Genomic DNA, 11,375 nt, shown 5'->3' on the forward strand with positions numbered 1-11,375 from the left:
TAGCCGCCCATATCGCAAAAGGAGAAGATACAAAAATGCTGAGACCCGCCACACACGCAGGAAGCTGGTACACAGGCGACAAGAGGCGGCTTGCGGCCCAAATTGCTGATTTTTTTGCAGCCGCCGGCAGCATGGTTCCGGGCGCCCGCGTGCTCATTGGCCCGCATGCGGGCTACACTTACTGCGGCGCGCGCTTGGCAGAGACCTATGCGGCGTGGGACACCACAGGCGTGCGCCGCGTGTTCATCTTGGGCCCTTCGCACCATGTGTATTTCCGCGAAACGGCCAAAGTGTCGCCTTTTGCGCGGTACGAGACCCCGTTGGGCCTGCTTCGCGTAGACTCCGAAGTATGCGACCAACTCGTGAAGGCTCCAGGCTCGGCGTTCACCTACATGACCGAGGACGAGGACGAAGACGAGCATCTGTTCGAAATGCATGCTCCGTTCGTGGCGTTCCGTGCGCAAAAGGACAATGTTGCGCCCACAATAGTCCCCATTATGATTTCTGGCATGGGGCCTCGTCTTCGCGACCGCTTAGTTGCCCAGTTGCTGCCTTACATGGCCGACCCAGCGAACACGTTTGTGGTGCTGTCTGACTTCTGTCACTGGGGCCGCCGTTTTGGCTACACCCAGTACACGCCCAAGGCCGACTTGTCGCTTTTGGCAGCCTACAAACACCTGCTAGGCCAGCCTTTGCATGCGTCCATTGAGTTCTTGGACCGCAGCGGCATGCGAGCAGCCTCCGCAGGGTCGACAGTGTGGGAAGACTACATCGAAAGCACAGGAAACACCATCTGTGGCCAGAAACCAGTGTCTGTGGTTTTGCATCTTGTTGAAAAACACGTAGACGGACCTCTATTCGAATGGATCGGCTATCTGCAGAGCGGACAAGCCGTTGACGCCCTGGACTCAAGTGTGTCGTACGCATCAGGCTATGTGCGGATGCCCTGAAGAAGGAAAACGTTTCTATGAAAATCTACAAAAGTGTCAGTGTGCTTGCCTGTTTTTTTCTTTTCTTTCAAATCACTTTCCATTAACCGAGCCATGTCTTGGGTGCAAAACATTCCCTTCATCACTATATACAAGAACGTATATATTGTGGAAGTAAGCACCCTTTAGAAGCCATTCCGTAAGCTTCTCTCCATTGTAGGGCCATGCAGATGAAACTCAGCTTGAAAGCACTGTGGGGAGCTCCTTTGCTTTTTTTCCCCATTTCCCGTTTCACTTCCTGCCCTTCCGTTCATACAAGGTTATATCCCCGGCATTATCCCCGAACACCCGTGCACCTTCGACTCTCTATCTCTCCGCACTAACAAGGTTTCTGATCCACCTGTCATGAGCGACTCCAAATACTTTGCCAAGTGTAAAGCCTCGGAAATCCGGGCCGAGATCGACCAGGCGAAAAAGAAGCTGAAGCCTCATGCTCGCGTTCAAGTTGTGCTCAAGAAGGTGGTCGCCAACATCATCCTTGGCAAAAACGATCTTGCTGTACTTATGCCTAACATCATTGATCTCATGACCATTGACGACTTCCAGATCCGGAAGCATGCTTCTTACTTTGTGGTGCATTATGCTCCTCTTAACCAGAAAGATGCACAGGCTGCTTTATCCTTCTACAGCCGTTTTCTTTCGGAATCCAACCCGGGCCTCAGATCGCTCGCTCTCAAAACCGTTTCCTCTGTAAACCTACCATCGTACTTAACTTTGGGTGTTGCAGCGGCTAAGCATCTTTTAGCGGATCCAAGTCCACGCGTGCGTACTACGGCAGCTTTCGCAGTGGCTCGTATGTTTATGTTTGACCAGAAAAAAGTCATGGAAGCAGGCCTTGTTGATGCATTAAACGAGCTATTGTACGATGAAAACAGTACCGTTGTTGCAAACGCACTCGCAGCATTAAGTTCTGTCACAGAAACGGGAGCTCTGCTCGGCTTGACCATCGATGTGTCTCACTCGCTTGCATTGGCGCGGAGCTTGAGTGAAGCCAACGAATGGCGCCAATGTTATATCCTTAATGCCCTCATGTCATTTGTACCACAAACTTCAGAAGATGCGGCTGCTGTATTGGAACAAGTGATTCCATGTTTGCTGCATGCCAACCTGGCTGTGGTATTGAATGCAGTTAAGGTGATTGTCTATTTTAGCAACTACATACCTGCAGTGGAAAACTCTTTTCAAGGTTTACCGAGGAGGATCGGCTCCTCACTCATGTCCTTACTAGGCAAATCAGCTGAGATCCAGTTTTTGGTACTCCGCAATATCATCTTGCTTCTTCTAGGTAAACGTTACTTGTTAGACGTGAGTGTGGAGCAGTTTTTTTGGAAGTTCAATGACCCGATTTATATCAAGGATACCAAGCTCGAAATCATTTACCTTTTGGCATCAGAAAGCAATATCGCCGTTGTATTCCGTGAACTTGAAGAGTATGCCACAGAGATTGACGTTCGTACGGCGAGAAAGGCGATTCGCGCCTTTGGCAATCTAGCAGTAAAGTTACCTGTGGCTGTATCAAAGTGCGTGGATATTTTGCTAGATTTGGTCTCCGATGAGCTTCCCTACGTTGTACAAGAAGCTTCAGTTGTTTTGAGGAATATCTTTCGCAAATACCCTGGCCAATTCAATTTCGCCATTCCTCAAATCGTTCGTCACTACAAAAATATGACTGAAACAGATGCACGTGTGGCGATCGTTTGGATGATTGGTCAGTTCCCAAATCATGTTGAGGATGCTGAACATGTCCTCAGCTACTATGTATCCAGTTTCCCTACTGATCCAATTGAGGTACAGTATGCCACGATTACCGCGACTGTAAAATACTACGTGAAATATCCTGCTAATGGCGAGGCTCTACTTTTAAAGGTGTTGAAATGGGCTACAGAAGAATCCGACAACCCTGATGTACGTGACCGTGGCTTCTTTTACTGGCGGATGATCACTAACGAGGCAAATAATGGCAAGACAGGTGGGTTCCAAGAAAAAACAAAAGAAATCATCATCGACCCGAATCCTATTATTACTTCTGAAAATGAGAACATCGACCCTACGATTTTGGAGGAGCTAGAATTGAACATTGGGACTCTTGCATCTGTTTACTTAAAGTCTGTTAAACACGTTTTCCGCTTTGCTAAGAATAAGCAACTTCAGCAATCGCCAGCGTTGCAAGAAAAAAGAAAGAACGAAGCACCTGCAAGCGAAGCATCGAACGAACCCATCGAAGCGCTTGCTCTCTTCAACAAAAATTATACATTTAAGCCTCTTCCTGAGGTGAACAGGAACTCCAGTACCTCAACGTACATCTCCAATCGTTCTTCCGACGCATATGATTCGTCGGAGTCTGAGCGGAAGGAAAGCTTCACGAAGAAGATCACAAGGAGGGCTTCCAACATGACGCTTAGAAAGAAACATTAACTCACGGATCCTCACACTTGATCAACGGGTCCTCTATCTTCACAAGTGGAGCTTCCGCTTTCCGCACTTGCAAAATTTCCACATCTGGAGCAAACTTGACTGTCCGACCCTCTTCAGTGATGGTTTCGACGTTTATGGCTGGCATATTCTCTTCTGGCCCGTCGGGCACACGTTTCTTCAACTCATCCAAGTCATAACCAAGAAGACTGCCCAATATGATGATGGCAGCTGGTTTTGACATAACCAACATGCCTTCTTTACAAAAAGAACCTGTGACACATAGTGGGCAACCCCACTCACACTCGCATTCCAGAATGCACTGGTACGTTTTATAGATTATTTTGTCAATGAGCTCAAAAGTTTTGGCAGACATTCCTGTGCGTTGGGCTCCGCCCTTGGAGTCGTGAAAAATGAGGCGAGCTGGCCGCTTCCGCTTGGTCTGGCGTTGCGCAAACTCTTTTTCTGGCGCTTTGCACTCTGTAGTCAACTCAGCGTCACCTAGTGTCGAGGTGAAGCGTGCGTTTGGGTTCGTAGTGGCACCTCCAATGAGGAATATAGGAAGAATATTCATGATGGCGTGCTGTGCAGCATGAATTCCTCCAGCAGCGCTGAGATTTTTCTCTTTGATGGCATTGAGTACTCCGTGAGGAATATCGATCCAGAAGCCCTTTGAGCGTAGGACTATTGGCGGGTTATTAACCTCCACCACCTCCAAAATCTCTTGCTTCCTATTGACCTTGAAAAAACCAAACACCACAATTGTAGTATCAACCTGGCCATAGAAGACGGGGATGTCGGTTGGGGTAGCGACACTGGGCGGGAAAAGCTGCTTGACGAGCTCAATTTGCACCGGATCCACGTCCGAGAAATCTCTCTGCTGTGTAACCCAAGAAACATTCACGCGTTCTACCTTAGCGTACTTCCCATCAGGATTGAACTCCTTAACCAAGTATGGATACCCCTGGTGCAAAAAAATCCCGCCTTCGTAGAGAGTGAAACTTGTACGCAGCTCTTCGATTTCCTCGATGATGATATTGCGGTTGTTGGTGATATCCACCACGGCATACGTCGTCTGTTCCATTGCTCTCAAAGACACTTTTTCGGCGGGCCATGGTAAATATCTTGGATCAGTACGATATTCGTTTCTATCGTCCGGATGAAGGTTTTCCTGGCAAAGGCGAATAAAGTCTTCGTTCATTTTGGGATCGTTGTGGGGCGAAAACCAGCGGCGGTCTAGAATGAGATCGATCGGGTCCTCGAAGGCCGCACATTGCAAATGCATTGCCTTGACCACATGGTTCAGAGTGCTGTCGAGAAGACCAGCCACACCAAGGTCCTCGTACGATCGAGTGTCACAAAGTTCGAGCGGGTTTTTCAAGTAATACCGGTCAACCGGCCCTGCGCCACATACAAGAATAGCCAAGCTGCCCTTGGAATCTCTGCCTCGACCAGCACGGCCAAACTGCTGGTGCAAGTTCAGTTTCAGCTGCGGGAAGCCACATGAGATCACAACGTCCAAGTCTGAAAGATCAATTCCCAACTCGAGTGCATTAGTGGCTACAATGGCACGAAGTTGGCCCAGAAACATCCGGTGCTCAATGGCACGGCGGTCTGACTTGGAGTATCCACCTCGATACGCCATGATGTCCCTTTCATGGAGACCATGCCACTGTGGAATGTTTTCACGAATGATGGTCCGTACTTCCTTGATGACGAGCTCGCACATCTGACGAATGGGACAGAAGACAATTGCCTTGATGGACGGGAAAGTGCAGAGAAGATGAACGAGGACCCGAGCCAGCTCTGACAAGATGCTTTCGCGGGGCAACATGGGCAGCGAAACGGGAGGAGAGAGACTAAGACGGATACGTTTAGCAGACCCGCTCTGATCGTGTGAGGGAGATGGATCATTAGAGGAAGCTGGATCATTAGAGGAAGGTGGATCATTAGAGGAAGATGGATGAGAGGATGGACCATTTGATTGATCATGCGAAGGAGATGGATCATTGAGCGGATCGTGCAAAGAGCATTCAGTATCTGGGGCCTGTGACTTGTGCAAGGGGGATTCATTATTTGAGGGCAATTGTGCTGGTTCTGATTTCTCTTTGCATGATATCAGAGACGGAGAAGGATCTGCCACAGTCAGTCCGTTAGTCACATTTCTATTTCTCATTTTCGGTGCATTCAACATCAGTCCCTTCCCCCGAAGATGTGTCTGGCCCCTCTTGTTCATCAACACAGGCGGTTCCCATACCACTAGCATCTTTTCCGTGGCAGGGCTCCCGTCTTCATCCACATGTTCCACAACGTCATCGTCTGGAAGGGCACAAACGGCCCGGAAATGTTCTTCTGCGTTGCTAATTGTGGCAGAACATGAGACATAGAGTGGATGAGCAGCAAGTCTCTCCAACATGCGATTGAGCCGGGCCATGACAAAGCCCACATTCACACCAAAAGTTCCTCGATACACGTGCAACTCATCCACAACCACATACTTCAAGCACGCAAGAAAGTCACGCCAGTTACTGTCGAGCGCATTGGGAAGAATCGCCGCATGAATGGCATCGGGGTTGGTGAAGATGATATCGGCAAACGAGCGCACATGGCGCCGGTCTTTGGACGAGGTGTCGCCGTCGTAAGTGTCGACAATGATGTTGCGGCCAGGAAGCTGAGCGAGCAAGGCCAAAAGATGGCGTTTTTGGTCCTGGGCCAACGCTTTGGTCGGGAAAACAAAAAGAGCAGTGGCGGTGCGGCGGTCTGTGTTTGCGCCCAAGTCGGCGTCACGTAAAATGTCGCTGATGATTGGGAGCTGGTAAACGAGAGATTTGCCCAGACTGGTGGCGGTGGAGACAATTGTGTGGTGGCCTCGCAGTAGGGCCGAGAGGGCAGCGGCCTGGTGCGAATAGAGGCGCGCAGAGTCAATGTGGGCCGAGCGCCACAAGGCCGCCGCAGCCTCTGGGTGCACAATGTCGGGCGCGGGCGCATAGTTGGCGGCGCGCGGCTCGCAGAGCGGCGCAGAAACGAACGTTTGGCTGCGAAAAAGGGGCGGGGACTTGAGCGCAGCGAGCATGGCCGCGGCCGAAGGTTTTTGAGACTGAGTTCCGGAATTGGTGGAGCAGTCGGCTTCTTTTGTGTTGGCTATTTGTTTTTTATTGCCAGTATGGTCCACTTCGGTCTTCACTGCAGAGTTGGTTCTATCCAACTCACTTGTATGTCCTTTACCTTCAGACTCAAGAAGGTGTTTTGTTTCAGTAGCCGTCTTTAAAGCTTGCTCATGGCTTTTTGAATCTTGTTCTTGGTTTTTTGAATCTTGCTCATGGTTTTCATCTTGCTCTTGGTTCTTGGGCACATCTTCCACAGGGTCATCAAACACGGGCGCCTGTGGCATGGTTTCTTGCGCAGAAGTTTGCAAATCTTTGTAGCTCCCGTTCCACGAGGCCACAGCAGCGTCAAATCTCTCGTTTCGGTTCTGGATCATAGCCTGAAGCTGCGGCTGTGTTAAAGTGGTCAACCCCGGCCGTCGAGACGAAACAAACACGTCTCCGCCCCGCAGGTCCTGATTTTTTTTGAACCGGGCTGTTTTGGTTCTCTGCGCAGCTATGCTTTGGGTCTTCACGTCGCAAAACTCAAAGATCAACAACTGGCGCAGCGGGCGCAGTGTCTGATCATCATAGGCCGAATCCATGGCCAGGGGAGTCTGTCGATAGCCCTTGCGCCATGAAAACTCAACCTTCTCTCCAAGAAGCAACTCGTTCTCATCTACGTAGCCGAAGAAAACGTCGCCTGGCGGCATGAGCCGCTTAAACATCTGAAGGTCATTTTTCTCTAGCGTGGGATCAAGCAGCTTTAGATGCTCATATGTTGGAAGCGTATGGCGGGAGAAAGAACTGAGAAAGGTCAAATGGGTATTAACACCTCTAAACTTGCGCCGTAGCGCCTGGAACTCGGGCAGCGACAAAACGAAGGCAGATGTTAGGAGTCACGATCTAAAAGGATGACAAAGAGTTCACAGAGTTGGAGAAGACGAAAGCATAGACTGATGTCTATGCGAACTAAGCGCGAAAACCAGAGGGCAGGAAAGGGCGAATGCGGGCAGACGATAAGAAAAAGGGCGGCAAGAAGGGCGCAAGGCTTGAATAAGGGCGCAAGGGCTTGAGCGCGATAGGGCGAAGGAATTGTTTGACTGCGCAATGTTGACCGATGTTTATTATAACAATCGACTGTGAACGTTTAGCTGATTGATATCAAGGGAAAAAGTAAAAAGGAATTACATAATCGAAGCGAATGCTAATGAGAGAACAAAAGGTCAAGCATTTATATGAGGGTGACCAGAAACGTAGTCATGGAATCTAAAATCAGTCAACACACATTTTTAGGCAATAAACAGTTCAATACAGAAAAGTATGGATTACGAACCTAGTTCAATCATTGATAGATTTATAGGATCCAATTGCTTTGGGAAATGATCATCAACTTTACCAATTGAACTCCAGGTGTTACACCAGCAATACTTTCATTTCAATTGTTGATGGAAAAACCGATATAACAGATAGACTCAGAACATGAGATAATACTTTTCTCATCACACTTGTTTTTTGATGGGTATTATATGGGCCTGAATTGCCATTGTGGGCCCCAGTATTCATCCAAATTGCTTCCATCTATTAAGTATCGGTTCAAATTGGATGTAGCGATCACTTAAGACGACGAAACCTTAAAGAGTTCAGTCTTCTTCAGTCTTACTTCATGCACATTCAAGATCGTAGCCAAGTGATAGGTCCGAAGAGTGATTTAGAGCCAAGTGAAATACAACGGAGCTATAGGTTAGCCGTTGAAATATCTCATGAGTGGTATTTGGTGCCCTGTTCGTGGTGCCTGGATGTCCGTAATTTGCACCCATCCTTGTTCTGCAGGAAGAAACGTGGCATTGCTTGATTAATCGAAAGGGAAGATGCTAAGTGGTTAAGAATGGTCAAGTCCATTAAGAAGGTCATGGTACTCGATGATGTGGATGAAAGAATAATCAACAGTCACTAACTAGTAGAAGATAGAGACATGGGTATGATGAATTGCCTAAATCTGTAATCGGCAACGTCAGACAAGCTTGACTACAACTAGAAAATTGATTAATACGCTACGTGTGACTAGAAAATTGATTAATACGCTAAGCGTGACTAGAGAATTGACTAGTACAACTAAGTGTGACTAGACTTGACTATTTCTTCACCATTGTCTAATGCGACCACAGACTAACTATTCCATTGTCTATTGACGTAGGCCCATTATGAAAATCGTTGACAAAAATTGACAAATTGTTGACAGAATATTGACAGACTATTGACATACCACGACAAAACACATACTATTGACATAGCCGACTACTTCTTTACACAGCCTCGAGTTGTGAGCAAGAATCGACAGCAAGTATAGAAGCCCGCATGATTGCGGCCTGCAGATGTGGGGTATAAGTGCGACCAGGGCCGCCAGACCAATAAACTGGTCCAACTGTAGTCAGATTGCCATATTAAAATCAATACCACACAGTCAACAGAATTTACAGACAATACTATAAGAAATTGCCACAGACAATACTATAAGAAATTGCCACAGACAATACTATAAGAAATTACTACAGACAACTACAGACAACTACAGGCAATTACTACGGATATTGACTACAGATAATTACAGGCAACTAAGACATTGACTACAATTGACTACAGACAACTATAGACAATTGACCAGACAACTACAGATTGACTTGTACAGTTTCTACACATTGACTTGTACAGTTTCTACACATTGACTTGTACAGTTTCACAGATTGACTTGTACAGTTTTCACACATTGACATGGGCATCTCTAAAATCGTCGACAAACTCAAGGCCCACAGCGTGCACGATGCCCCGGCGGCAGACGCTGCTGTGAGCGGGGATCTTCTGGACAGCCAGCTTTGCCGCACACGGTTCCACTTTGGCGTGAACTTTGGCGGGTGTTTTGTGCTCGAGAAATGGATTTTCCACAGCATTTTCCCCGAGGGTACGGAAGTGGAGTTGGAGGCAGTGGCTAAAGGTGCCAAGGACGACAAGAAGGACTACAAGAAACGGTTGGAGGCCCACTGGTCCGACTACGCTTCCGAGGACGACTGGAAGTGGCTCCAGAGCCAAGGGGTCACGGCAGTCCGCATTCCGGTCGGGTACTGGCACGTGGGCGGCGGCAAGTTCACGCTGGGCACCAAGTACGAGCCGTATGCGGACGTGTACAGCGAAGCGTGGACCATATTCAAGAGCAAGTTCGTCGAGGCGGCCGCAAAGCACCAGATTGCGGTTTTGGTGGACTTGCACGGGCTTCCGGGCGGCGCCAACGGCGAGGCGCATTCGGGCGAGCTGAGCGGCGGCCAGGCCGGGTTCTGGAACAGCCTGAGCTTCCAGAAACTCGCTGCAGACGCCGTGGCGTTCATCGCCAAGGACTTGAAGCGCTACAGCAACATCGCCGGCATCCAGATTGTCAACGAGGCCGAGTTTTCTGACAGCGCTCTGAAACAGAAGCTGTACTACATGCGGGCGCTCGAGGCGATCCGCAAGGAAGACGGCTCGATCCCCGTGGTGATTCTGGACGGCTGGTGGCCCGACCAATGGGCCAAGTGGGTGCAGGAGCACCAGAAGGACGGGCGCAACTTGGGCATTGTAGTGGACGACCACTGTTACCGGTGCTTTGACGATAAAGACCGGGCAAAAAGTGTTCCGCAGATCATCGAAGATTTGGACGGCAGCGTGCTCACAAACTTGAACGACGGCGGGCGTGGCGTCGATTTCATGGTGGGCGAGTACTCTTGTGTGGTGGACGGTAAGAGCTGGGACAAGTCCGACAAGGGCAAGCGCAGCGAGCTAGTGGAGGAGTATGGCGCGAAGCAAGTGCGGTTGTTCGAGCAGCGCGCAGGCGCAGGGCTGTACTTTTGGACGTTCAAGTTTGAGGCCCAGGGCGGCGAGTGGGATTTCCGGGAGATGGCCGGGCGTGCTGTGCGGCCGCCAAAGGTGCAAGAGCCGCTGCTGGACAAACTCGAAGAGCTGTTGAAGGCCAACTTTGACCAGCATGTACATTATTGGGACGAGCGCGGAGGCAAGTATGAACATGCGCGGTACGAGGCGGGTTTCAGGGCGGCTTGGGCGGACGGCGCTGCGTTTGCGCGCAAGGGCGCTTTGGTTGGGCGGCGCCAGGCGGTCTGGGCCGCGCGCCGCGCCGAATACGTCAAGAAAGAGGGCCAGCTGGACTGGTTGTGGGAGTGGGACCAGGGCTGGGAAAAGGGCATGGCCGAGTTTGTGCGTGCTGCTCTGGCGTAGATATAGTGTGGGCTTCGTTTTTAGAGTTTTTATGAGTGAATGGGTTTCTGTATTAAGTTAGGCTGAGTAGTTGGACAGAACAGAGATGATTTAGTTTATCTTCTTGACGTGAGTTTTCAGAAGGTGGCTTGTAGGCGGCCATGTCTCTTTACGATGTATTTTAGGAGGGACTAATAAAATATTGTAAATTGAATTATCCAGACAATGCGGGAAAGCTACAGAGACCAAAGTTGATGGCATGGAGTATCAACATACTTGACCTAAACCTTCAATAATGGAGGACACGAGACTCCTAGCTCTTGATTAAAGGTGCCAGGTTGTTGCTTGGTTTCATCAAAGACATGAATTTTTGAGTCGTGAGGCCCTGGCATGCTCTTATATTCTCCTGTTTGATCATTGGAAGAGATTCGGTTCAAATCGGATCAGAGAGTGGAGAATTTACAAACAAAACACGAAAATCAGACTTGTAGAAAGATCTTTTGAGCTTTGTCCGAAATAATAGGGACATTTGAGCCATGAGAAAACATCTTCTTTGCAAGAGAATAATGACTAAGTTTACATTCCAGCCTGTATCAAGCTGAAACAAGTAATCGATTAATTTGGCAAAATTAGCCAGTACAAGATGTTGAAT

The 11,375-nt window shown here is 49.0% G+C and overlaps 4 protein-coding genes across 4 annotated transcripts; 3 read left to right on the plus strand and 1 right to left on the minus strand. All coding sequences in view use genetic code 12, as the record gives it.

Annotated features, from left to right (window-relative positions):
* Nucleotides 1-35: 35 nt before the first annotated feature.
* On the plus strand, nucleotides 36-950 carry FOB63_003660 (uncharacterized protein; the record flags this gene model as incomplete). Its single annotated transcript, XM_002615200.2, has 1 exon — nucleotides 36-950. The coding sequence occupies one exon, from the start codon at nucleotides 36-38 to the stop codon at nucleotides 948-950; it is 915 nt and encodes a 304-aa protein (XP_002615246.2).
* A 384-nt stretch (nucleotides 951-1,334) lies between these two features.
* Nucleotides 1,335-3,404, plus strand: FOB63_003661 (uncharacterized protein; the record flags this gene model as incomplete). Its single annotated transcript, XM_002615199.2, has 1 exon — nucleotides 1,335-3,404. The coding sequence occupies one exon, from the start codon at nucleotides 1,335-1,337 to the stop codon at nucleotides 3,402-3,404; it is 2,070 nt and encodes a 689-aa protein (XP_002615245.1).
* A 1-nt stretch (nucleotide 3,405) lies between these two features.
* FOB63_003662 (ATP-dependent 3'-5' DNA helicase) lies at nucleotides 3,406-7,212 on the minus strand (the record flags this gene model as incomplete). Its single annotated transcript, XM_002615198.2, has 1 exon — nucleotides 3,406-7,212. One exon carries the CDS (start codon nucleotides 7,210-7,212, stop codon nucleotides 3,406-3,408), a length of 3,807 nt encoding a protein of 1,268 aa, XP_002615244.2.
* A 2,044-nt stretch (nucleotides 7,213-9,256) lies between these two features.
* On the plus strand, nucleotides 9,257-10,744 carry FOB63_003663 (17-beta-hydroxysteroid dehydrogenase-like protein; the record flags this gene model as incomplete). The annotated part of the gene is made up of 1 exon (XM_002615197.2): nucleotides 9,257-10,744. The coding sequence occupies one exon, from the start codon at nucleotides 9,257-9,259 to the stop codon at nucleotides 10,742-10,744; it is 1,488 nt and encodes a 495-aa protein (XP_002615243.2).
* Between the last annotated feature and the right edge of the window lie 631 nt (nucleotides 10,745-11,375).

This window comes from Clavispora lusitaniae, assembly GCF_014636115.1.
Source record: "Clavispora lusitaniae strain FDAARGOS_655 chromosome Unknown tig00000105_pilon, whole genome shotgun sequence".
Taxonomy (NCBI): Eukaryota; Fungi; Ascomycota; class Pichiomycetes; order Serinales; family Metschnikowiaceae; genus Clavispora; species Clavispora lusitaniae.